Raw genomic sequence first — 27,716 nt, 5'->3', positions numbered from 1 at the left:
CCTTATGAAGAACACTTTCAAAATGTCAAGTTGTTTGTTTCAAAGTGCTCTGTCTATAGGCATTTGTTATGCAGAGCCAGGGGGCAACTTCAGGGGGAATAAAAGGGGTGGCGCCCCCATGACACTGTAATACATTCGTCTTGATTGTTAGAGAATTCAAGTGAGAAGTGAGGGAAAACAGCCTCACCATACCGCAAATTCTATACATGGATTGTATAGAAATATTAAGGGGAAAACCCGCACTCGCTTGAACAATTCTCATTTGTTATTCTTATGAACTCGGACGGTTCGGTCTAGCCAAGAGCTCTAGTGCTGCATGTGACTCCGCTTTTGATATCTGCTCCAACTCTGTGAACACTCTGATAGCAGCCAGGGTGATTTTGAAGGGATATGGGTATATGTTCTGGTTCAGAATGGAAATAACATTAATTTAGATGTTAAAATCTCAAACCAACATTCTTTAAGTCGTGAGTCCACAAAGTCCAAACCTCTCTCACTCATCGACAGCTGTCATCTTTCTTGACGACACCGACTGTAATATTGACTGAACTGTCCAACACCACAGGGATAACACATACACCTTCTATTTTTAGATGGGTTTCTTTTTACAGATTCTACTACAATGACAAAATCATGCCAGATTCTCTACGCCCGGACCGAAGAGTCGAGTGGGAATGTGTGGAAAATTCTTCATACGCATTGTACAAATACGCACCATCAGACCAAACAGTCGCTCCTTTTTTGGGTGATTGTTACTTATTGCAGTAGAATCATTTAATATAATACAATGCCTCCTGGTGGTGAGTCAGGTTGGGACAGAGAGTTCAACACAACCAAAGTCAAACAAAGTACACACACACACACTGGTACCCAGGTTAACAGGTGGTACAGCTGCAAAATGCCCGATTGGCAAAAAGAAATAGCATGTTATAACGACGCGGTTACCCATGATGGATTATTTGAAATGCAGTTTTGGGACATGACCCTTGTTGAGTAACACTTAGGGGGGGTGGGGGGGGTGATTACACTGCAATACAGCTTTCACAGCATCACCAAAAGATCAAAGCCATCATGTGCGCAGTTTAGAAAGAGGGAAAAGAACAAGAGGAGAAGCGAGCTAAAGACAGAGGTATGTGTCATCGTGAATGTTTTTATTCGGTTATGCAACGTTTTTGACTTGTAAAATCAGGAGAAGTGGGTAGCAGCGGTCTCGTCACAGCTGCAGGGGGAACTCAATGGGTTGTTATTTTTTCATGTCATGTCCGTAGATCAGATTGTGAAGTTTTGACCCAGACTGATAAGTGAGGTTATGGCTGGGGTTAAAGCTGATTTATATGTACTTATGATATAACAGCATGTGGTATGATCTTGACATGACATGTGGTATGGCACCAACAATGCCAGGACCGTCACTGGCCTATGTAATAAAAAACATGTTCCTCTTCTTTCTTTTTAAGCATCTGCCCCAAAAAGTACCTTGCAATTCTGCAAACATGCAAAAATGAGTTACAATCTGTCGGTCGCATTTTGCAACAATAACATCTTTGTTTCATCAGGTTTGTGTCAAGGGATCGACCCTACTGGTACAACTCCCTCTGGGGGTGAGAGGGAAGGCTATGTGTGCGTGCATGTTTGTGTGTGTGTGTGTGTGTTTGTGTGTGATCAGCATACTCCACATTGGTCAGCCATCACCACAGAGACAGAGACCAGTAGTCTGGTCTAATGGCATCCCATATTTTCAGGGGGCCTACTGTGCTTTGAGTAAACACAGGAGGAGAGGGCCAACATGTTCTTAGAGAATATACTGCCAAGTTACTCAACAGTGAACACTAAACACAACTGTCTAGCAACTCCTGAGCCCGGCAGAAGCTGAACAAACATAAATTACATCAGTCAATTAAAGGCCTCCTCCAGTAACTTCATCACCCCATTCAAGTTTCTAAGCCTCTCTTAAAACAGTCCATCTCAAAAGAGCGATGTGTGATAAGTGGCCTTTCTGATGAATTCTGGGACAACAGAGGGAAGTTTCTGCCTGAATCTACCTGTTCTTTACAAGAATTTATCCGAATACACACACACAGAATGCACAGCACAAAAGCCTCTGGTCGGCTGTGTGTGATGATACACACATATGACTGGAAGAAACACCCAGGAGATATTAGCAACCCCCTGGTAGAGGCCTTTCACCATGGAAAAAGCCCTCAGTCAGCTGGGTCTAATGTGCACGATACTTGACGGGCGCTTTATTGATCTGCCGCCACAGATACACAGTCTCCCACAGGACGGCCGGCCGGCAGTGACTCAGCGGTCAATACGCGTCGACCTAGTGATCGTCCTGCATCGACCCGCTCCATGGAGGACATGCGGCTGCCAAAACCAACAGTCTTCTTCTGTGCCGCGCTGCCTGCTCCCTCCTCACTACTAGCACACTAGTCCTCTCGCAAAAGTTAGGACAGTCATCACAAAGTCTAAAAAGATTCCTTTTCTATCATTCTGACGATACTTCTGAGTGGACAAAGTGGACACTTTTTACTTTTGAAAACCAAAAGGATGTTCGGCATATCATTTCATCATCAAAGGCTGCGCTGTTTAGCCACATTTCAGACAACGCATGCGAGCCAAGCCAAAGCACTTCCAAAACAACTTCCAGGGTGTTTTCCAGGGTGTGAAATGGCAGCGGGTCCTGCCCTCCTGATGGCACGCCCTGCAGGTGAGACAGCGCTCTTATCGCACCGGTGGTGTAGGAGCTTCTGCCGCACAAGCACATCTTTGTCCGCCTGTGGCCGCCATCCAAAACGCCGCTGACAAACAGCATCAGCTGCTTACCGGCTCGGCCCGGCTCGGCTCAGTTCAGCCCGGCTCTGCGGACTCTTGTCTCTTGCCTGGCCCGGGACAGAAAGGTCAGAGACCCGGCCAGACAGGTACACCCTTCCTTCTCCCTCGTAGCTCACCACTACACTGAGTCTAAGTAATGTTCTCAGAGATACTTTCTGAACTTTCTGAAAATAAATGTATTTAAGCTTCTTGCAGGACATTCTTCATATGGTTATTGACAGATATTTTAACTGATATTTCATATCTAAATTTGACAAAAATATTCTGTCTTAAAACATATTCCATAAGAATAAGCGCCTGGACCATGGCATAGAAATACTTCTCTCTCCACGAAGGGAGGAACATTTAGCATTTTGCATTGTTAAAATTATAGCATTGTATCTCTTCCTGTGTTGTAGCGTAATGGCACATTGCAGATTTTTTTCCAGCCTTTTATCCACAATTCTGTCTCTTTTTATGACCAGAGTCTTCAGAGCCGCAAAGCCTCAGACAGTCTGGCCAACAGAGACAGTCTATGCATACGTTTGTGTGTGTGTGTATGTGTGTGTGTGAGAGAGAGAGAGAGAGACAGAGAGAGAGAGAGAGAGAGAGAGAGAGAGAGAGAGAGAGAATGCATTGCAGAGGGCACAGATGAGCAGTGAAGGGCCTCAGGAGGGGACCGGCAGAGGGTTTGGGATTTATTAATTACCCCATGACAGCGTGTGGTGTGAAGTAAACATTGCCAGTGGGACAGTGGTCAAGAGAGGCGTGGGGGACAACTGACGTCAGTGGGGCTTGGAGGTCCTCGTTAGCCCAATACAGAGGGAAAAAACACTCTGACAATCTGCAACAAAGTGTTTAGCTACTATAACACTCTCCAGCTGCTGATCTGCTCTGTGACAGAGCACTATCTGCCTATCAAGCCTCATCTTGATACAAAAATAAAATTGGCATACAATAATTCAAAGTAAAATTTGAATTTGACAATAAAATTTCAGCACACAGCAGATTCAACGGTGACAAGTCTGCATATGTGAACGCAATTTTAGACTCTCGTCGCACAGCCTTTGCAAACACACACGTGTGTGTGCAGACAAACTCACTTATGTAATCCAATGTTGTCCATCACATGATAAGTGAGAACGGGACTGGCTGGAAGGATTGCTTCCAGGAAACAGTCCGCATCTCAATGACGGTCACATGATGATGGGTCCTGCTGCTGCACTCATGTCAGTATCCTTTGATCTAGTACAGGCCGCTCACAGCAAAGAATACAAGGACACAAGTTGAAGCTGATCTCTAACATTTCACTGGAATTATGGGCATTAAAATATATGTTTAGAATATAAGAATTACTTTATCTTTACAGATATATAGAGGAGAGGTCCAACTTCTTTAAAAAAAGGGAGAAAGGTGCCACCAGTTAGCCACCTCATATACCAACTCCAGCTCTCATCAGAGCTCACAGACCACTCTGCGTCTGTGATGAACAAGTAATCAGACAGTGCTTGTCATTTGAGTGGATGCAGTTATTGAGAAGAAGACCAAGAGAGGCTGCAGAGTGGCGCCTAAGTGTCCGTGCACAGTGGTCTCACAGAGGAAGTGGACTTAAAGTGATATTGCTGATGTGACGTAAGGACCAACCCCGGGAGAGACATGTGGCATAATGAGGGAGCTGTCAGGCTGATTACTCATGTCTTCACCGAGCCTGGCTTGGAGTCTGGTTGCCTCTTGCTCAAGTGCCCGATGAAACCCAGCTAGTAGCCAGCCAGGAGCTGACTATTATTCGATAATTATATTTTCCAAAGTATTTCAACAGACAGGTTAACACCACCTTAGCTGAGTCTGAGTCAAGAACCAGCCCAGTGGAGTTTTCAAGACTAAATATGATGCGATTGCATTTGAATTATATTATTTCATATTAGAATACATTTCTAGATTGTCTCCCATTCGCACAGCAACCACAGACATAAATCTATGTATCTAACTAGGTGTAAATACAGAAAACAGTAATGATGTCAAGTGGTTTAACTGTTGATGTCAACAGGATAAAAGCTATGTGGCCTAATGCTATTCCCCCTATCACTACATGGAAAAAAAAAATATTGTTGTTAGATAGCTAAAATTTGAATTGCTTCTTTATCAGTTCAGTATCATGTTGTTAAACCGCGCTGTATTTGTTCCTCTGGTCCTCCACCATGTTTTTCCATCTATCACATTGATGCACGATGCCAGTGGCTATTTTTTACCAAGTTACTAAGTTACCAAGCAAGTTTTAAGTTGTAACTTATGTTCATGTTGGAACTATTTCAGTCGACACAACCGTGACATTTTAGCCATGCATAACCTCAGACTAAGTGGAATTTACGTTCAAACTAGTCACTAGTCTATTTGACCTTACATTTAACTGGTGCAGCAGGCTGCTGGACTGCAGACCTGTCTCCAGACAGAGAGTGGACTCTAGTAGTACAACCCTGCCATATAGTTATGACTGTGGTTTAGAATTTGGCTCACAGCCTCACATATCATCCTTACTGTGCCTCCTATCCTCCTGTCAATCTCTTCTGTAGACTATGTAATAAAGATGATTTGCCATAACTTGCACTCAATCACAAATCAATGTCAAATCAACATCTTATCATCATCTTATCAGTGGCCAAGCTAAAAGCCCTCAGTTCATCTGTGTGCAAAATGATGATGGTAATGATATGATGCAAGAGCATTAAGAAATGGTAAAGAGCACTAAGATATTTCAAGGTTCCCAGTCGTTTCAGGAAATCCCTTCGCAGGACATTTCCAGAACATCGTTGTTATACAAGGATACACTCCTCTCAAAAGTCACTCATTGAGGAAAATTGCACACAGTGGCACCATTTCAGAAAAAAATCTAAGGTATAGTGGTGTAGCCGTATATAATTATAGTTACAATGCAAAAAAATATTTAATAATTTTTTTGTGCATGGATGAAAAAGAGGTTAAAAATGTCAGAGGGTTGAGAGGATTTTCTGAAAAACATATTTTTTCTATGACCTGTGGTAGTACCGGGAACTTTTTGATTTTCCATGATAAATACGTTTTTCCTGGATATTTTTATTTTTCAAGTGTTTACTGTTTAAATTAGTCTTTAGTCAATTTCCAAGTCTTCTAGATAACATGGGAACACTGTATCTAGTTATCGATTAAGAGCTGAGAAAAATAGAGCTTTGCCTGTTCTTGGTGTTTAGCTGGAATTGAGTTCTGTGTGTCATGTGATAAAAGGGATGAAAACCACAGAGGCAAAAGAGCCTCGAACCTCTTGCTGTTGTTGTTCACTGTGGAGCCTTGGGTTTGCTACGTGATAATGTTCTGTGAATCAGTGCTTTGCTACTCACAGGCTTTGTCCGCTCCGCTCTTTTTCTCTCTGAACTGAATGAGTGAAATTATTTGTTCCTATTTGGCGCCAGCACGTTTGATTAACTACCTTTGATTATCTACCTAGGAACACACACACACACACACACACACACACACACACACACACACACACACACACACATGCACACACAGACTATTTCCGAGAGCAAGCATCATCTCTGCATGGTAGGACTGGACACTGCTCTCTGCAGACCTCATGCAGAAAGCAGCTCCCAAAATGCGACAAATCCATCCTCCAACAGCTTCCCCCTCCAACACACCCACACCCTGAGTCAGCCCCCCCTCAGCCCCCCCCACCCCGGGCCCCCTTCAGCCGGCTACATGTCCCTGGAGGTCGCCTCTGACGTCAGCAGCTCAACTGGGCTGAGTGCCAGCCCTGTGGGCCCTTGATGGATGCGGTTGGTCTGTGAAGCAGGCCGCTGTGTGGAGCGCGCGGCGCAGACTTAGCTTGGCCCGCTCAAACACATCTAATGACCCGTACAGACCCGACAGACCCTCTCCCTCTCCCGCTCTTCTGTCTGTCTGTTGCACACTTTTAAATTAAAGGAGACACACATGAAGATGAGTGAAATGAGTGATTTGTGCTGCAAGTGGCGGGGATAAGAAATGGGCCACAAAGGCTCTGGTTAATCCATGGTCTTGTGTAAGAAAGGTTGTAGCTTTGTTTATCTTTTTTCCCCCCATTTACATGGTTTTCAATGTAATGAAAGCAAACGACTGAAATGGCTACAGATATTCAGGGCAGCCAGTATTTGTGGTTGCCTGCTCTAGAACTCATATGTATGTGAGCTAAAAAGCGACAATGTTTAACCAAAGCAAAATACTTCAAAAATTGTGACTCCATACATTCCCTATCAACATACTGAAATGTCTACAGCATGTCAAGCGAGATGCAGCATGTGTATGTGTTTGTGTGCGTGTGTGTTTGTGTGTGTGTGTGTGTGCGTGTGTGCATGTGTTTGCATGTTTGTCTGTGTGCGCAGTGTGCATGAGTCAGCGGTATGTGTGTGTGTGTGTGTGTGTGTGTGTGTGTGTGTGGGAGTGGGTATACCTGCAGGCCTGCTGCTGGTCTTCCTCTTCAGCCATCTGTCCAACGTCTCTGCACTCACGCTCTCCAACACAAAGTCATCCAGCATCTGCGGGTGCAGCGAGAGGTAGGCCTTCACTTTCTCATCTGTCAAACCTGCGCAACACAAGAACATAAAACACTTAATTTACTTGTTCGCTTAACGCGTTAACTTTGTTCGTGGCATAAAAACAACAACAAAACATTTTAACCCAAGATGTTATAATATCAGAGAGACAGAACAGAAGTTGAAGAGTAGAACACATGGAACCGAAGTGGCTCTCAGCGTGACAACACGTGTAACACGCTGCCAAAGGCCCACAGTGTTCCTGACTCGCCCCAAACAAACGCACAGGCTAGAAACAGCCTTAGGTCATCTCTTTTTCTTTACTGTGAGGTGAGCGTGGCAATAGTGCTGCGGTTCAGCTAGCCGGGCAAGCTCACTAATGTTTACTGTAAAGCTGTGTCTCCAGGGATAGGAGCCCCCAACAGAGGCAGCAGGATAAAGGAGGACTCGATTGTGCTTAATAGCCAATTAGGTTCTTGAGAGCTCGCTAAGTGCTGCTGTTTATTGTCTTTGTTGTCAGGGAAAAAAGCCATTTGCCAGACCATCGTTGAGGGAAAGTTGTTTTTAATACACCCGCTGGCGTCTGCCTTTGCGATACACCAGGAAACTATCATGTTTGGGTTATTCACTCAAATGGAGTGCGTCTCTAACACAAGGTCTCAGATATCTGTACCAAGTCAGGCGTGGGACATCGGTTCATCATGAGACCGTGAATCTCTCACTGACGTGCAACATGACCAGAAATAATAATGTCAAATTTGTGCAAAAATAAATTCTATGGCCGTGTCGAGCTTACTCTTTATGGTATGTTACACAGTGAATGCATGTCTTATCAGATAACACTAGAAAGAAGGCCGTTGTACTCGGCCTCATCTCCTGCAGACAGCCCCGATCGTTTTTATACCACTTTCTCACGAGATGTCTGGTTATCGGCAGCATCTGTGTAGACTCCCTTCAAGTATGAATCACAGGAGGACATGCAGCTGGGAGGCATGTGTTCTGCCCTCAGACACACACACACACACACACACACACACACACACACACCATGAAAATAGTACTAAGTGGGGTGTCTGTCTGAAATCCCATATGATTTCAGGGTAGTGAGGGGCTACAGACTGTTGTGGATAACAACACATCACTAAAAGCCAATACATGGAGGGTGGCACCAACTTCACTCTTGCACCAGTTGATAAAATAAAACCAGATGCAGGAGATAACTTCCACTTCCACTGATTGTATTTCTATTAAAATGTTTTTAAAACTTACTTCTGAGGAATGATTTCTGTATTTTTCATTATTGAATTGAGTTCACATTTGCATTTTTGAGCTGACAAAATCAAAGTGGAACTGATCCCGACTCTGAGAAATAGGCTGACTCCTCAGCGACTGGCTACCTGTGACCTTTGACCTATCCCCCTCAGAATAAACCAGATGATCTTCTGCTCAATGTGTGTAGGTTGAGCGGGCTTGAGGTTGCAGGCAAGTAAGGCAAAACCGAGGCGGGGGGCGAGGGAGGGAGGAGGGGGGGACGCTGCGGTCTGACGCTGCCCAGACACGAGACACAGCTCCTCAGGAGCGGAACGCCTCACGAGACTCCCAGCCAGCGCTGACGCACATAGGCAGAATACGGCTTAATAAATCAGAGAAAGTGGGGTGGGCCGGGGGAGCTACAGGGGACACAAAGACACACAGAAAGTAATAAAATGGGAGCACAGGAAAAGATAGACCCTTACGACTTTGTCCTATTTGAGACACAAAGAAGGCACTGTGATCAGTGACACCGCAAAAAAAAAAACAAGGGCACTGTATGAATTCATGAATACAAGTTTTGTGTCAACTAGCTCTGAAAATTATTTAGCTATCATATGTGTGCACATGAACAAAAATAGGTCATAGGTCCTATATCTGTGGGGTAAAATCAAACAACGGTGGTAATAATTTGCAATGATCATTTAATGGTTGATAAAATTAGATTCCAATAGAGCTGATGTTTTTTTTTAAACCTCCATACAGAGCAGTACACCGAAGATACAAGGTGGTCTGAGGGTGCATGGTACGAGCCCTCGCAATAATGTGTGAAAAGGATTTTTGTTCGGCATCAGTGGCCACAGAGCAAAGCAAGACCATCTAGAAGCAGACACAATTCATTTCTGACCCCTAGTTCAACCTTGTATCCTCTCAGATCAAAACAGTAGCTTCACCCACCCATTCTCTCACATTCATTTCCCATCTTCAACCCCACACTTTAACCACAGTTATCTTTTGTTTCTGTTAGCACTGTATCACAAATATCAGTAGCAAAATCACATGTATTATCATCAAAGTTCCTGGAGTTAATGGGTCAAATGACATGGATCACATGACGTCTGGTGTAACAACAGTCAAGGGCTACAGTATGTCCTCAGTCACAAAATACACACATTTGTAAGCCAACTTCATTATTTTACTTGAACTCAGTGCTTTACATCTGGGTCAATAACTTATTACTGAGATTTAGGTGAAGTATCTCCAGTCATCCAGATGTTTTGCTGTTTTCCTGCTCATCTCAATATTAGCAAAACACTTATCATGAATTACAGGTACAAGATGCCTTCGCTCAATCCTTCGATCTAAGAGGGACAGATTTGAAGTTGTAACTCATTTTTTGGCTGATGGACATTTGACAAACTTGTGACAAGGATGGAAAATGAAAATCAGCCGATTTCATCGTTTTTAACCCCCGTCACGAAGAGATCTGGAAAAACACAATCCAGTGTCGTCAAAGACGGGATTGGTTTGGCCCAACGGCCGCCATTCCAGTATGATGGTGATGGATAGTGTTTTGTCCAGAACATTACAGACATTCCTGCTACTCTCTGTCGACCTTAAAGCCTTTTCCTGTGATTCTTCATGAAGTCTTTAGAGCCACAGCTCAGCCTAATGTGATCGCAGTGACACTCAGAGCTGTGGGATATGCGTCAGTCTCCTGGGCCTGCGAGTAAGGCGGCTAATCAAAGGTGCGGCCAGATCTGTAACACACACTGTCCCACATGCTGTGGTCCCGAATGGTTAACCCCGAGGGGGAACCACATGTGCTCACTCAATCAGGAGGGAGAGACGGGGCTCAGGACACTGTGGTAAAAGCAACGGCTTGGTCAACAGCTTGACCCGAGGCTTTCCGTCAAACCTCAGTAGAATTTTCCTTCCCTCTATGGCCAGCACTAAGGACAATGGCGTCATCAGGATAAACACAAGAGAAAGTACTTTTGATTTGATTCTCATAAATATAATAGAAGAATGGAGCACTGCAGATGGTGACATGTCTAACATTTACTGATATTGTCTTTCTTATGATCCTAGAGTTAAAAAAAAATCTCTCCTCATCATCTAAGAGGTATGTGATGAACTAGAGAAGAAACATCTTTTAGCTCTTGTCACATAATAAAATCTCACGATCTTGAGCCGGTTCTCCAGCAGTATGTGAGAGCAGTTAGCACTTCCCATGTTTACAACATTCATCAGTCTGTATAGGCTGTGCAAAAACTGTGGCAAGTCATAATTAACATTTAGTTGCATTTTTATGGTTACGCTTAAATGAGTTTGACAAGTCACCCAAATGTGCAGTATGTATAGGCAGGAGGCAGTTTGTTGTGCAGTATGTTTGCGAGAGGCTGAAGCCCAAGTTGGCAGAGCTTTCTCCGCCTGACTCAGCCATGGGCTTCCTGTATAAAAGCTGCAGCCTGAGTTCATGCAGTGAGGTATTGTTGCATAACACTTATCTTGACTACAGCACACCACACCCTGGGTTTGGGAAGGCCAAACCAGTCACAGTCTGTCTGGGTCTCCCCTCTCTGCTCCCTCAGATCCAAGTTTCAGCATGAACACGCTCCAGTTTGACAGGCTATGCATTTACAGACAGCATGGGCTGGGTATAAAAAAACAACATCTATTGGTTCAGCACCAATTTGTGCGATTAATACTGATTTTAAGGTGTCAAAACATATTGAAAAGAGTTAGAACTCAAGTTTTCTTTTAGTTTATGGGGATTTTTATGAAGGAAATCAATTAGTCATGGTCTGATTTTATACGGAAAAGTAAATGGCTTGTAGAAATGTTGTAAACTGAAAGTAATTTACTCTACTGTATAATGAAATGTGCTTTAATTGAATAAAGAAAGGTCTTTAAAAAAAGTTTGGTTTTGGAATTGGTAGCAAATTTTAAGTATTGAAACAAGCACCACTATTGAACATTTCTGATAATGCAAATTTCTGCAAATAATTCTAGCGTTTGTTATAACCTGCATGGAGAACTAGATGGATGGGGTTCACTGTATCAGGAGACGATAGCGTCAAATAAGTTGTTTGTCAGATTAAAGTATACTAGACTTTCAAATACTTTCAAGTGACTGTATAAGCCCCACCCATCTGCTACTCCAAGTAGATTAAAAGAAATATTAAGAAATATTTGCAAATATTATTTGATTATTATTTTGGCCATTAGGAGTGGAACTTCGGGATTTGGACCTTGGCAGAAAAACACTAGCCGTGGGTTAATGGGCTACAAACATCTCCATCCCTGCTTGCAATTTTAGATTCACCAATGGCACAAGAGAGGAAAGGTCCTGAGAGTTTCTATGACACCACGTCTCTTTATAGGAAGGTCCTTCAGAGAATAGGAGAAAAGAAACCCCTGTGAAGCCAGGCCTCATTTCTCTCTGGATGTCCGTAAAACTGTCCTTATTTTACCATCTAGCTTTCTTTCTGATTTATGCCTGCACTCATTCCCATTGGTTTGATGCACCACCACACCTCCTGTCACAACTTTAGCCTTGGAAATGGAGACGGTAATTGCAATGGAAGTCTTCAGCTGTTGATCAACTTTCCCTTCCACTTCCATTCAACTTGAGGCATTTAATCCATTTTAGAATCTGAGTGTCTCCGTATGATTGTGTGTGAAAACATTACACAAATCAGAATACATGCTTTTTACCCAAAGGAATGTAGTCGTTTAATTATCATGGTAAGCTGCTGCTGATTAAAGAAGCACTAAAAGCGCTGCTAATAACAACAAGCAACCCCACCCTGGCTCCATCAATCATCTGGTCTCTATTCCCTGCGAAGGTGAACGGGTGCCTTCGGTGCTCCTGTCAGAGGATGTCGGGGAGCAATGTCAACAGCGGAGGCCGACCCCGGCAGCACTGATGCTCAGTGAGCAAGATGTTTCCCCTGTGCAACACATAGATAAATAAATGCACATGAGAGAAAAAGGGAAAAGACCACTTCTCTTGAAGCGCACTCCTTCTGGCAGAGAGTCAAGGGCGAGCTGCCAAGGTACTACTTTTCACTTTCCTAACATGAGGCTGAGGCAGGAAAGGGGAGGGAGGGGGCTGCGGGGTGCGTGCGTCAGCAGGTCCGCCTGGGACTCCCTTGCCAGGAGGTGGGAAGAGCATGTGGTTCTTATCTTATCTATGGGAGGGCTGGAGCGCGGCGTCCAACACTGACATTCAGTGAGCAGCGACGGGGAAGAAAGAGTGAAGGCTGCAGATGAAAACGCTTTGACTCCTCTCACACTGCTCACCTCATTTATTCATGCTGCTGAAACTGGGTGAGAGTGTGTGTATGTGCATATATGCATGTGCGCGCACACACACACACACACACTACTATATGCAATCCCCACATTCTATAGCCACCAAGGGTGAGGTGACTGGTGCCACAAGCTCATTTTGGCTAATACAGCGAGTCAGTGAAAAGGTGACAAATTGGGAAAATGCTGGATTTGAAGTGGTAATTCCGCCGTCAACTGCAGTCACATCACTTCCAGAGACACACCCCCACATGGTGAAAACAAACACCGCTGCACAAACATGCAAGCTCACACCTCTCACACTGAGAATGAGAGAGAGAGACAGAGATTTCCATGGAAATGTAATTTGCATTATTTCCACTGCTGTGGGCCAGGTCATTAGACGTAAAGGGTAAGGGCTATAAATGGCAAACTGAGATGTAGATAAGGCATGTCCCTTGATCCGCGGACTAATAGTGTGGTCACAGGCAAGCTGCAGCGCTCTTTACTGCAGTTAGACACATATCAGGCCAACCTTCAGAGTCAAGTAGGAAAGGCCCCGTCCTCTGCGCCAACAAGGTGAAGTTATAAACACTGAGATCATTACCCGCTCTGAGTGTGTTACTCATAACTTCGCCTGGACGAATTAAGTTATATCTGAATATGCATCCCCCCCCCCCATCAAGTGAGACTGACTGAAGGCCAGGGGGGTGGGAGGTTATATAAGACACCACTGATAATGTGACTGAGCAGTGCGGCTGCTGTGTGTCCTGCTCCGACCGGTGTGGCTTGATGCAGCGCTGCCTCTGTCCCCCCAGAGCCACATCAGTGCCGGGGGGGGGTCACGTTCCCCCACTCCACATCTGGACCGACGCTGAACTCCGCAGGGCCAGCGGGGACCCGGTAATGAGAAGCGCAGATCCCGGCCCTCTCCTCCAACGCTAGGACAAGTTGCGAAGAAATCTCCATGCATGTGGCCTTTTCCCATCCCCTCCGATTTCAACCCGGCGACAAGTCGACAAAGGGTCAACGGACGGCTGGAGGAGAATGTCATCTGTTTCGCCGCTCAAACCGTGACCGCGGTGCCCCTGGCACCGGGCCAGTCCTTCATAGATCTTGACATAAAGAGGGTTCAAATTACATAACAAGCTAATTTTCTTTGGCTTGATTTTCCCCGAGAGTTTAAATAAACACGGCGGACGAATCAAACAGAGAAACTATTTGGCGCGTATGCTCCGGTCCGGTCTGGAATTACTTAGCCATGCAAATTTCAATCAAGCATTCCTACTCCGATCATATGAATGTTCAGATAACCCCCTTGCTACACACGGCGATACATTCAGTGACGCGGCTGACGGTTTTGGGAGAGAAGGCAGCACTGTGAGGGAGATGGCATGCGGGCAGGCCAGGAAATGTCCAGCGTGAGCACTTCCTGCCTGACAATGCAGCCTTCTTCACTGAGTTAAGCAATTCGTCGACATCCAATTGGGTTTGAAAATGCCTGACATATCACATTAGGGCTGACCCAGAGTGACCTCCAATACTCACCAGAACTGTTGGGCATTTCTATAAACACACACACACACACAGATATGCACGCAGCATGAGGCTACAAAGAGCATGCTTCAATATCACAGGACTAATGCTTGTGGGGTTTAGAATTATATGAGCGGCCGCAGACTGAATGAGCCGACACTGTTGCCTTTACAAACTGGAGTCTGTTTCCCCATTGAGGACTGGATTTGCTGGCTGCGCCCTCACAACGGGACAGTCCAGCAACCAATCCCATTTCAGAGGGGGCAGACGATGACAGGAGGATAAACATGCCGTCGATCGCCAGAAAACAAAACAATACTTCCCATCCCAAAAAAGGCCAGCTCTCCTCTCCTGCCTCTGTGTACTTTTCTGATGTATTAAGGCAATCTATCACACTTCTATGAACATTTATACAAAATATGCTGTGCAAACACTACCATAAATATCAAAAATATGAATCGGGTATCAAGCCCAGAGTTCAGAAATATACCTGTGCATGTGGTTTCTGTCACTGTCAAATGCCCTCCATATAGGCTACAGTAAAGTCATTCCCTGAGCCACAGCCAATCACGTGCAGTGAGAAGGCAAAGTGTGTCAAGATAATCCTACATTTAGCCCAGATTGACAGCTGTACAACATTTGAAAAAAGAGGCGCAAATGTGAGCTGTGATACTGATACCAAAACACTGCTGTGAGAGAGTAGAAAAAGTGGAAGTGGACAATCAATGATACACTTATGGACAAATTCTCTGATTAACACAGGTGTGAATGACGAATAAAAGACATGAGTTTAGTTTTGACCATTTTAACCGTTTTACAGTACAAAAAAAAAGGCATTTTTCATCATTATTGCATGTATTGAAGTATGGAGCATTCCACCTCATACTGCACGGGTCTGTCATGTTCTCTACTCTGCCAGCCACAAACACCCGCATGTAGAGTTGTTTTGTAAATTCAAAAGGTGTAGATGCTTTCTGAAAATCTGAAATTCTTGTCCTTTTTTGGTCAGTATGTGGGCAGGATACCTACATATCTCAATAATACATTCCATGACTGCAGTTTACTGCTATGTGTGTGCTTTGGCATCATTGAGAAACCCAGGCCCCAAACTGCTAACATGTTATTACAGTGTTGTTACTAGAGAAAGGTTACTTGAGGTGCCACTCCACCACTGGCATCAGCAGCAGTGTTATTCATGCGGCACACAGAAAATGTAGCCTGCTGTAAAACAAAAACCCAAACTTAAATAAAGATAGAAATAACACAGCAAAACTATGAGTCCCGATAGGAATATTACAGTGATACAATAAAATACCATGAAGCACACCAAGGTCACTATAAATTCTCCACTGAGTAGCACAGACATGCTTTAAGCCCCTATAGGAATATTACAGGGATATTTTAGTGATTTGTCGTTTGGGATATCTCAAATTACGGTTGCGGTTACTGACCAAACACCACAAGTACGCAGGCACACACACAAAAAGTTTTTAAGCCTTTCGCTGATGTTGGCAGACATTTTTCAAATTCTTTCTTTCTTCTTTAAATCAAAATAATCTTAAAAAGTTGCGGAGTGTGTTGGGTTCTGGCGTCTTTTATCATATTAGGCTGCAAAAAATATTAGCAAATGCAAATACGCACGGATAGCTGCTACGAAAAATAAATACAGTAATCATGTAATACATTTTATAAGGATGCTACATAATTATCACAGCAAAACTATAAGCCCCCATAGGAATATTTTATTATTCGGCCAATTATAGGAATATTATAGCCTATTGATTAGGAGATAAAAAATACCGTTAAGCACCATAAGGTCACTATAACGCGCTATTGAGTAAACAGACACACAATACTTCCCTATTGCAATATTATAGGTATATCAGCTTATATGAATGTTTCGTTATTGAAGCTATACTTGACTTCAGTGCCTGCTGTCTAGACTTCGGCTTTTGATGCCATGTCTTATTGTAGCACTGCTGTCTCCTCCGTCAGAGGCTCCTGGGATCAGCTCAAATCCGAGCGATTCGTAACCCCATTATATATTTTTTATGAAGCAGACCGTAGGCATAGGCTACATTTTCCAAATCGTTCACAGTGCTGCTGTGGTACACCCCTCCAATGAAGTCCCCACCCATGTCCTAATCTAGATCAGCTATCAATCTGTCATTCATAAAGTTGGGTAGGCCAATGGGCAAATAACTTAACGCCTGCTAGAAAATCATTTTTTTTAATATATCCGAAATATGTTTATAATTTTATAAAGGTATGTGGCTAATAATTTACATTACTCCTGCAGTGATTGAAAATCAAAGCGCTCTTTATTCTGGTCACATAGATTTAGGAGATAAATGTCAGCTGGTGGTGTTTTTTTTTTACTCTTTAAAAGAGTAAGTGAAAGTACCTACTTGCACCCAGGAAACAGTCCGTTAACCTTCTGAAACAGCTTGTTGAAGACGGACCATCTTCCATGTCGGATTGTGAGCGCAAAAGGAGAGAGAAGCCACGGAGAAAAGTGCGCCTCTGCAGCTGCAACTTGGTGCGTCTGGCAAAACCAAACTCTTCTTCCAGGACGCGTTGAGGTGATGGTGTCCTAATGCTTGATGCTGTGCACGGTAAAGGCAAGAGCAATCTGCTGCTCCCCCTCCACCAGCGCTATTACCCAGCACCACTGGCCGAGGTGTAGCTACGGTCGGTCCGCCTCCTCGGCGTGGCAGCTCCGCTGTGAATGTGCAGGAGACTGGAGGAGCAGAGACGACGACGCATAGACAGAGAGAAATGGGAGTAAACACACACGGAGAGGGAGAGACAAGAGCGCACCAGTGTCAAGCAAGCCAGAATAATAAGACAAGACGTCCCACATTTCAAAATAAAAGCCTGATTGACGCATGTTTTTTGGTTAGGAATACAAAGTAGGCCTATATCGGTTAAAATAAAGAATGTATTTATGGAGAAATGTGTAATAAAACAAAATACAATTGTTTTACCCCCATAATGTCCCTTTCCCAGCATATTCATAATTATATAGCCTGTATAGAGCATACATATTTATGATATTGATATTGCTGCAAAAACACACAAATCAAATCTTTCAGCTACGAGACAACTTGGAAAGATGGCTACCATCTTGTAAACATGAATTATAAACTATTTCGGTTTCTACACCCTATAAAATGGGGGCCTCCACTTCAACTTTTATTTTGAAGGGAAATCGCCTAGGTTCCTGTATTCTTCTGGCTACCTCTGTCTGACTTGACGCGTCTGGGAAGCGCACGATTGACGCTGCTGTTTCCCAGCCTGCTGTTCCTGTTCCTGGGTGTCGCTGCGTAAAAGGGGCCGAGCCACATGCCCAACGCTCTCCGGAGACACACTGCTGCTTCCTGATCCACGACTCACTGGTCAACGAGGGGGGGGGGGGTTACCGGGAGTATTTTTATTTATTTTCACGGACAACCTTTAAATTTACAAGGCAAGGCAGTGGAGCGTCTACTTTCACAGACAATATGAGTCACAGGGGGCAGCATGGTGGAAGAGACTGGGTTCAAGCAGAACTGCTGAAGTGTCCTTAAGCAAGGCAGTGAAGATCCAGAGCTGCTTATGTAGCTGACCCATGACCCATGACCTCTGACCTCCCTGGAGAGATCAGGACAGGAATCAATAGAGAATGACTGCAGACGACCATGTACAAAATGATGTAGGGAAGCCTATTACATAGTCAACAAATCTTTTGAATGGCTTGTGCACCTTCATCCAGATCAGCCTTTCACCCACAAGACTGACAAAGAAACAAGCAGACATCTCTAGTGATAAAAATAAAGGCCAAGTCAAACATGCACAATGCACACTAAATGCACACTTTCACCATGACACAGGCATTAGAAAGGCTTATTTCCATATTTGTAAAACACTGAAACATACTGTGTGTGTATGAAAGAGAAAGAAATAGAGAAAGAGAGATAGAGAGAATGCTGTGAGCCACAAAAAGCGATAGTCTAAACACTGATCATTCCGGCGTCTAATTTGTGTCTAGTCTAAGTCAAGATTTGATTTAAGATTTTTTTTGTCTGAAGTAGCATAAATATGATTGTTAAATTTGTCCCTCTACCTTTCTGGATCACTGTTGATATGTCATCTGCTGACTTCAAATATCTTGATTTGCAGAGTTAGGCTTTTACTAAAGGAATGTATTACTTGATTTATTTCACTAGGCCAACTCAGTTGTACATTTACATACATTATTATTGTAAATATCGCCCTGAATTGGCCTGATAAAATAAATCAATGTAATACAATCCTTTAGCAAATGCCTAACTCTGCAGATCAGTGCAAAGACTTTACATCTGCAGTGCAATTAAAACATTTAGATATGAGTAGTAGAATAGCTAACAGTGGACTAGGGTTATAATCCCATATAATACTGTATATAATAATACTAATAAATATAATCCAATTTTCACCCAAAATCCAATTGTCAACCAAATGAACTTAAATATCTCACATTTTGTGTGCTACACTAACTAGAGAAGAACTGGACGGTCTGGAGAGGGGAGTGAATGGAAACCGAAGATTCACACTTACATGAATGATGAAAAATTCTACATATTGTACAATATGAGGCCACAGAGACAAACATGTTAGGATTAGAAGCAGCCATAGTTAAGATCTTACGCCACAGAATCATCCCATTACTCAATTTTGTTTTTTCTTGTTTTTGTTTTTCACTTGAAGAGTCATTCAAAGGACTTCCTGTATCAGTTTGACCTTTCGCTGACATCTTTAGGGGCCCACACAGTTCCCAAATCGCTGCATGTCCGACAGCCTATTAACCCCACAGAGCAGGCCTTAAAGCTAGCTGAGGAATGCATCAGCACTGACGTTTTCATTTGTACCATAACTACCCATGCTCCACTGGGTAAAAGGAACACATAATTCTCGTATGGGACCTCGCTAGAGTAAAACAATCCTGACATGGGACTAATTTTGTGCCATAAATCTAGAAAATGCACATAATATTTAGCCTACTTAAAGACCTTGGTTCAATTTCAAAGCACAAAACATCAACAGTTATCAACATTTATTTAAATTACTGCTCTTTAAATAATTTTTTAATGCTTTTCTGTTTTTTTTTTCTGTGACCAATTTAGGTTGATCCCACAATGCTGCAGAGCGAGGAGTCTCAGATGAACAGAGCTCACTATCTCGACAACCTTTGCAGATGTCTACCTGTTATCAGCGCTCGGCGCGGCTAAACAGCGCCGAGTCGGCAACATGATACAGCACAAACCGTGCCAGACTTCCAGCCTCCCTCACGGCCGCAGCATTACATACTGATCATATCGGGAGAGAGAGGCGTGGGAGCTGTGTTGGGTTACGTCAGCATCTGTGCTATCAATCACTGGCATTCCTACACTCTCAAGCAGCTGGTCCATTCAGAGGTCACGCATAGCATAATGTATTCTCACTGGCACACTCTGTCTCTTTTCCCTCTCATCTCCTTCCCTCCATTCTTCTCCCAGCGTTTCTCTCCGCCGCTCTGTTCTCCTCCCGTCTGTGTTCTCCCTCTGACTCAGTCATCATTTATGCCGAGCCCACGGCATTACGTGACATTGAGGTTTCTGTCGCAAGGCAGCTAAGATTGCACACATCCATGTTGAATTTAGCTTTATCTGAATACAGAAAATATTTAGTCTCAAATGTAGTCAACCTTTAGACATTTACTTTAGCTTTGTCTGATATTTAAATGCTATTCTAATATTAATTTCTGTTTATTATTGTCATGGACATCTGCGGTAGATCAGATCTATTCATTTAGCTACAGATATGGCACTGGCTGGAAAGTTGGGAGGTCTGATGCAGGTGATTGATTGATGCTGAGGGGAGAAGCAAATAAATTAATGGAAAAATCCGATATACATACATAATTTGGATCCGGGATATCCCCACAAACACTCTGCTCAATTCACCTGGCTTTAATCCTTTCAACGTCAATGAGATTTTATTCTGAATTATCATAAATCCTAGATGAGGATGAATGCGGGAGGTTGCATAATCGCTGTCAAACGCAATAGAAACAAAATCCATTTTAAAAAAGAAGCAATAAACAAATGTACAGAAGGCTGGAGTTCAAGAAGCTCGGAGCTTTGTCAGCTCCTTGCAGCCTCACTTCTGCCCTTCCCTCCCTCACTTGAAGTAGCTTATGCATGGAAAATTCTATTGAAAACAAATGCGTTGTAAGGTTCACTGCAAAGTTCACGACTGGAAGTTTATGGGCTTATGAGAGACGGCTATGGATGAAGAACTTATAGGGAAATGTGGGAGATCACAAGGAATCCTCTGCTCTCCAGTGAACCCTCCTGACCCAGAGCTTTCTGTAGAGGCGAAGCAGCCATCTTCATGTGTTAAGAATTACTGTACAACAGGTAGTGACTGGTCAAATCAAATCCACATGCCAGCTGTGTTTAACATCAGCATTACAGAGTCCACTTGGTTTGAAATACACTTCATCACAATAACTGATACAAATTATACACCATTAATACAAATTATCAGAAAAATCTGAAACATTCAAGCATCTATTTCACTGGACTATATATAAAGGTGGTATATCAAGGTGATTTTCTCTGTACCTATCCTTGCCTTTGCATATACTATTATAAAATATGATATTTTCAGTTTTAATATATGTATATATGGCATATGGCAGTCTTGGTTTGGATGAATGGCTGGAAAAAAGACGAAAGCAACAGAATGATCTCAGCAAATCTTGTGCTGTCAAATGTTTCCTGGACTATTTCAAGTACACAAAGCAAGCTGCATTTTGTTAGGGACACATTGTGCTAGGGAGCCGCCTGGCATCTATTGATGGGCAACTAAGGGACTAGTTTACCAACTCACTAGTTTCCCACTGACATGTTGAGATTTTGTGAAATCACAAATGTGGAGAATAATCTTTTGTTTTTTTATCGCTGTAATATTCTAATCACAGTATTATACTCAAAGGTATTCTTCGCTGTTATTATTATTATCATTTCAGAGATGCTAACTGGGCTCAGTGCAACTACCTTGCTCTTGACTATCTAACTGCTGTGACAAAAAGAATACCATCTCTGGTAATATTGCACAAGTCTTTCCTGGGATTATATTTCAGGTAACTGTCTAAAATGCTATGTGGATAATGTAAAAACGCATATTTAATGAAGTAGATAGGCAGTAGGTTAGATAGATAGATAGATAGATAGATAGATAGATAGATAGATAGATAGATAATAGACGAAGAGATATCCTTCTGTGGCTAAATCTGCTCCTGTTTCTCCCTTTATTGAATGTTTGTTATTTCATAGTGGAGACAGCCGGAATAAATGAACTAAGCACCACAGACCCAAGAAAACCTCAAAATGTCCGCCAGGGCTCTCTCCTCTCCGGCTTGATCTCTATCAGTTTGGACAAGCACTGTGCACACTCTTTTCTCTGTCAACATTATCCTGCCACCAAATCCCACATCCAACTGTGAATGGATACCATGTGTGTTACAGGGACATTTATGGAAATCAAAAAGGTGGTGATGAAAGACGCAGAAATCTCGTCCGTTTTAATACAGGTTGTGTACGTGTGTGTGTGTGTGTGAGATAGATATTGTCATTACTATTGTCCATCAGTCTGTGTGTGTGTGTGTGTGTGTGGGGGGGGGGGGGGTCAACAGCTGAATGAAGAGTGAGGTGTCAGCCATGCTTAACTGCCCCCCCCCCCACACACACACACACACACACACGGCTGTTTTTAGCATGCATCCACACTCATGATGACTGCGGCCTCTGTCTCCCGATGCAAGGAGGATCGCACATCTTCAGATGAGTGTGCACTTGTTCACACACACATACACACACACAGCCGAACCCCCCCCCCCCCCTCCTCCCCCACTCCTTCCCTTACCCCCACATCACAAACCTCATCCGCTTAAGCACACTTTTGATTCGAGGCACTGTACCAGCTTTTTTTTTGCACGCTGCACACACACACAAACACAGACAGACACACACACCTCAGATGTAAGTGAAACATTTACAGATCACATGCAAGCACACACACACACACAGGCACAGGCACATACTCACATACACACACACACACACGCATCACATGCAGCAGACACACACCACAGAGACTTCCAGTCCCCTCCCCCCAACTGAATAGTCTGTTCTGACAATCCACAGGACAGCCGGAGCATTGACGTCAGAGGCAGGCCCATGAAAATACAGGGTCCCTGGGGGGCTGAGGGAGTTATGCACATCTTCACAGCTTGGCTCGCAACTAGTTCAACAACCAATGAGCATGTTACTGCCTCTGTTTACTCTTATTTTGTCAGAAAAGGCAATAATGAAGAAAAAAAAGGAATTCTACATTTATACAAAGCCCTGGCATGCGCCTATTTGCATGCGACTGCAATGCGGATCGTCTCCAATGTGACGTCGACGCACGTCATTGCACTGTAATTCATTAGGACAAATATGAGATGGGTGCATAATTTAGGTTAATGGAAATACGCATCACAGCAAATCATTACCTGCCCTCTGTCATCTTAATAATTGCCGTTGTGAATAATTGCTGTCAGGTTGGAGTATATCAGACGCACCCAGAGGAGAGGGTTTGTTGCTCAGTCAGACATCTTCTCAATCCCAGGAGAAAAGATGACATCTTTGTTTACTGCTGAATGTTAACCTAGCATCATTAGGACATGAGAGACAGAAATGAGAGGACAGTCTTGAGGCGTCTTTGAGACTACAACTCATTTTTATTGGAGTCTACTATTTGAGAAATACATGAGCAACCTGAGAAGCCGTTCTCTGTCTCCTTCTCTTCTGCTCACCTTCTCTGAGATTGCCTACGACTTATTATGAATCTAGTTATTGTTTTTCTGTATGTAACTAAATATGTTGCTGTGGTCTTGGCAACGTCTCCCCTGTAAAACAGATCCTTGATATCAGTGGGGCTAAGTAAAGGTTAGATGAATAAATAAAATAAGAACAAAAAAACATGACTGTAAAAAAAAACCTTTTCTGCTTAGATAATTTCTGTTATTGCCCCTATCTTTCCTGAGAGAAACAATTGAGAAAGAATGAGAAAGAATCTAAATGAGATAGCACCTCAGAAACATGAATGAAAATATTCCTAACAAATTCAAGATGTCATTGATGCTATCCTGCTGTCATCATACGTATACCACATGTTATTTTCATATATAAATGTGGTTTTTCACGTTTGTACAAGCCCTTAGGTGAGCTGATGGCAATTGGAGCACACAACAAACTTGTCTAAATAAAGCCAGTAAGATGCCACTGAAGAATCTATCACATTTAAAACACATGACACTATCCTCATAACACGCCCCACACAGCTACATTAATTACAGAAACATCTACTATGCACAAGCTCAAAGCGCACTGGGTGAGAATGTAAATACATCCGCGTGAAACGTTTGTGAAGACAAAGGAACGAGTACGATAGACCGTTCAGAAAATAAACCGTAGTGAAGGAATAAACCTTACAAGAATAGCTTTACAAGAAATAAACCTCCTATTGAAGTCTTTTTGATCTCACTCCCACTCCTGTTCTCATTCTTATAGATATTGTCATGAGAGTTAAATGAGACATATTTGTGATAATTTACTCTTACAGCAAATTAAAACCGAGTCCTTCTGTGGTTTGTTTTCACGAGCTGAATATGAGAAAAAAATAATTGTATTATTGCAAAGAATTCTATAATATAAAATTGATCAGAATATCAATACAATTTCTAAGGTCTTGTGCCTTCTTATTTACACCATATTATCTGCCATATTACTTGTCTCACAACTAGAACGGAGCTTTTAGTGGAAACAATGCAGGCATCAATGACGAAACATATATATATACATATATATATATATAAAAAAACAATATTCTCGTACCATTCTTCTCAAATAATTCATATTGGGTGGTTTCCAAAAAGGATCATGTGTCTCACAGCCTTTGAGCCTTTAAAGTCTTCCGATCTAGTGAGACAAGATGTGTGGAAAGTGAAGCATGTTTATCATGAAACGTCACAATACTTGAGCCTTATTTCAGATCTTCCTCAGTACTGGCTATGGCTGGAGACCCAAGCTAGACTTAGTTCAGAAAATAAGAGATAATGGTCAGAATAATAAATTACGTGCAATACTCCTTCCTAGCAAAATGTTGGATAAACTATCATAGGTCTAGTTGTCGTGTTGCACAGAACTTATTTGTGTTTAGGAGAAATAAATTGGTTAGAAGTGGAAATCTTGGATGTGGGTGTCAATTACATTCTCCCAAACTAAGAAATGAGGAAGGCAAAAGGCTGTGGAGGTCATTTCAAAGAACAAATAAAAGCAACCTGCTGTATGACTGGCATCAGGAGCTACAGTGCCATAATCACTAGAGCTTTCCTATTGTAATTCACTAGTCAACCAGAGATTAATGAAATTCTGTGTAGATGAAACTGGTGCGATCCTATTACTTTACTATGTGGCTCTATAAGAGTGCTGTTTGTAATAATGATGCATGTGCCAAACTATGTAAGCAAATGTTATACTGAATGATGGTTTGATGGTGCTGTTTCATGTACTTCTTCCTCTATAATGAAATAATGTGATACTTTATTGATCCCTGTAGGGAAATTCTCTTTTCACTTGCCCCCCTCCACAGGGAGGTCAGAGGTCAGAGGTCAGGGTCAGCTACAGAACAGCACCTCTGGAGCTGGTAGGTACTCAGTGTCTTGCCCATCATGACACCCTCAGCAGGTCACTCTAACTAGTAGCAAAGCATCAGCACATTAGGCAGGTTTGTAAGTATACATTTGTAAATTCAGAGCTCTGTCACAATTCCTGTGCTCACATTCAGAGCATCAAAGCATTCAGACTCACTACGAACACACAGGCACAGAGCAAGATGAGCAGCAGAACACTCACATGTACTGCTAGCTTTCCACTTGCCACAGCACTCCATATAAAAATAACTCTTCCTTAGTCCAAAACCTGCTACAGCCTTTTAATTTACTTAAATCTACTACAGGGTTTATTCATGTAAATGTGAGTGACAAACAATTTGACATATTTTCATCTTCCCTTCACCATGCGTCCCATCTAAACCTTTTTTAAGTCCCTCGAATATCCTTCTGTCTGCTCTAATGGAACTCAGCTCTGTGTTGCAAAGAGTGTCAGATTGGATTTTATGAATGCACCTAACAAGAACACGAGGGATCGGCTGGGAGGACTGAATGACGTCATCCAGGATGAACATGGCCCATTGTACATTTCAACTCTTTTAATGCTGTGGTTGATCGGCCAACTGGAAGCCTCCGTGTAATTGTGTGCCACATGCTGATAGATTTCATGTGACCATAACACCCCTAATGCTCTCAGTGGCTCACCGTGATTCAGAACGCATACTGCACAATTAAATTCAAAAGGAAAGCAGATTAATGCGGTTAATATGCAGAGGAATAAAGGAGAGAAAGGTTGATGAGGTTTCTATCGTTGCATGAGAGAAAACGGAGAGAAACGGCATTTAGAGAGCGCACAACGGACAGGTGGTGCAGATATGTGATGTCGAGCTTTGTGGAACGCTGCAGTGGGGGAACTGCAGAAAGCACATGAATCAAAAAACCATTTAAATGGGTGAAAAAAAAAAGTGATGAAAAAAGTGTGCGGGGAGAGGGGGGGATTGCGGGGGGGGGGGGGGGTTGTATCTGCGTCAGAGCTGGAGCCAATGAAGTCAGAGATGGGGCAGGCTCAAGCAGGAGACGCTGTTACTGCCACTCACAGCACCCGCCTGGGCCTCATGTCCCCTACGTCACAGAGCTGGCACAAATTACACCTGCCTCAACTCCTGTCTCACACACACACACACACACACACGGTAAAATGTACTAACATAATTTATGTGCATTAGACACATTAACTGCACCATTCGATGACATTTAAATTAGCACGCTAGCAGCTGTATGTTTTATTCCCCTCAAAGTGCAAACACAGTCCAATATAGTTCTCTGCTTTTTAGATAACTCTGAATGCACATTTCAGCAAAAATACAGTACTGGAAATGGAGTAAGAATTTTTCATTTTGTCTTAAAACACCAATTTTTTTAATACATTATTTTTTACACCAGCCAGATATAACACCCAGCTGTACTGAGGTATTTATGTATTAATGTAAAGGCAGCATGTAGCTGGTACAATTCCCAAAACTGCCAATACCAAAAAGGCTGTTTTGCTATGTATCAAAGGATGCATGGCTAAATAAGTATTGCTAACAAGTCTCGCATCTATTTGCATTATTTTGAAGGAGTGAGATGGCCACAATTTGGAAAAATATGATGGTTGCTCATAAAAAAAATGCTAGAATGATAGTAAAAGTTATAAAGGAATAGTATAGTATCAGATATTATAGGATAGTATAGTAATCATATAGTATAGTACAATTATCATATAGCATAGTATAGTATAGTCTCATATAGTATAGTATAGTATAGTATAGTACAGTACGGTAATCACATAGTATAGGATTGTATAGTAGTATATGTAGTATTTATATAGTATCATATAGTATAGTATGGTATTATATATAATATTCATATGTATAGTATAGATATAAACAGACAGTATAGATTGTATGAATAGACAGCATAACATTTATGAGGATTCACTCTGGTGTGTATATAAAACACTGACTCATGAATAAAGGATTTTTCCCCAAAATTAATAGATAGAATATATAGATGAATATATAGTATTTTGTAATAAAAATCCTTGATGTTGGGGCAGCGCTACATAAAAAATTCAATGTAGCCTCACCTCCTTTACAAATACAAACACAAGCACACATGTGCCTAAGCATATTTTTTTTTATTGTCACATATAGCCTAATATTTACACACACACACACACACACACACACACACTTTATTTTTATTTATCTCTCACGCATGCAAATCCTGGTTATTTAGATTAGCAGGCAGTATTCGTATTGGCGCCACTCCTGACCTAGATTATCACACCCGTAATTCTGGAGGATGATTATGATGATGAGCATGTGGTCAGAGGTCTCAGGGGGGAAAAAACAAACACTGCTCATTCGCTTTGCTGACGTCACTCACACATGTAAAACGCTTCACTGTGCAATCTCGTAAAACTGCAGGCAAAGCAAGAGGTCAAATGTGTCTTCAGATGTGCACATGCAAGTGGACACATGCGCAACCATGTGTGAGCACACATACAC

General features: G+C 42.6%; 1 protein-coding gene across 1 annotated transcript in view; it reads right to left on the bottom strand.

The window, feature by feature from the left end:
• Positions 1–17,001, bottom strand: part of pde10a (phosphodiesterase 10A) — a 36,748-nt gene extending 19,747 nt beyond the window's left edge. Inside the window, exons 1-2 of the mRNA XM_071522936.1 lie at positions 16,853–17,001; positions 7,280–7,411 (exon numbers count right to left, since the gene is read on the bottom strand). Of these exons, the coding sequence (XP_071379037.1) occupies positions 7,280–7,411; positions 16,853–16,916 (196 nt within the window). The 5' untranslated portion in view covers positions 16,917–17,001. The remainder of the gene's footprint in view (positions 1–7,279; positions 7,412–16,852) is intronic.
• Positions 17,002–27,716: the final 10,715 nt, after the last annotated feature.

This window comes from Centroberyx affinis, unplaced genomic scaffold (assembly GCF_046629955.1).
Source record: "Centroberyx affinis isolate AG114_WGS23_722 - 3 ecotype Tasmania unplaced genomic scaffold, CSIRO-AGI_Caff_v1 ptg001046l_1, whole genome shotgun sequence".
NCBI lineage: Eukaryota > Metazoa > Chordata > Actinopteri > Beryciformes > Berycidae > Centroberyx > Centroberyx affinis.
Note: the sequence above shows the minus strand (reverse complement) of the source record. Positions and strands in the feature narration are given on the sequence as shown.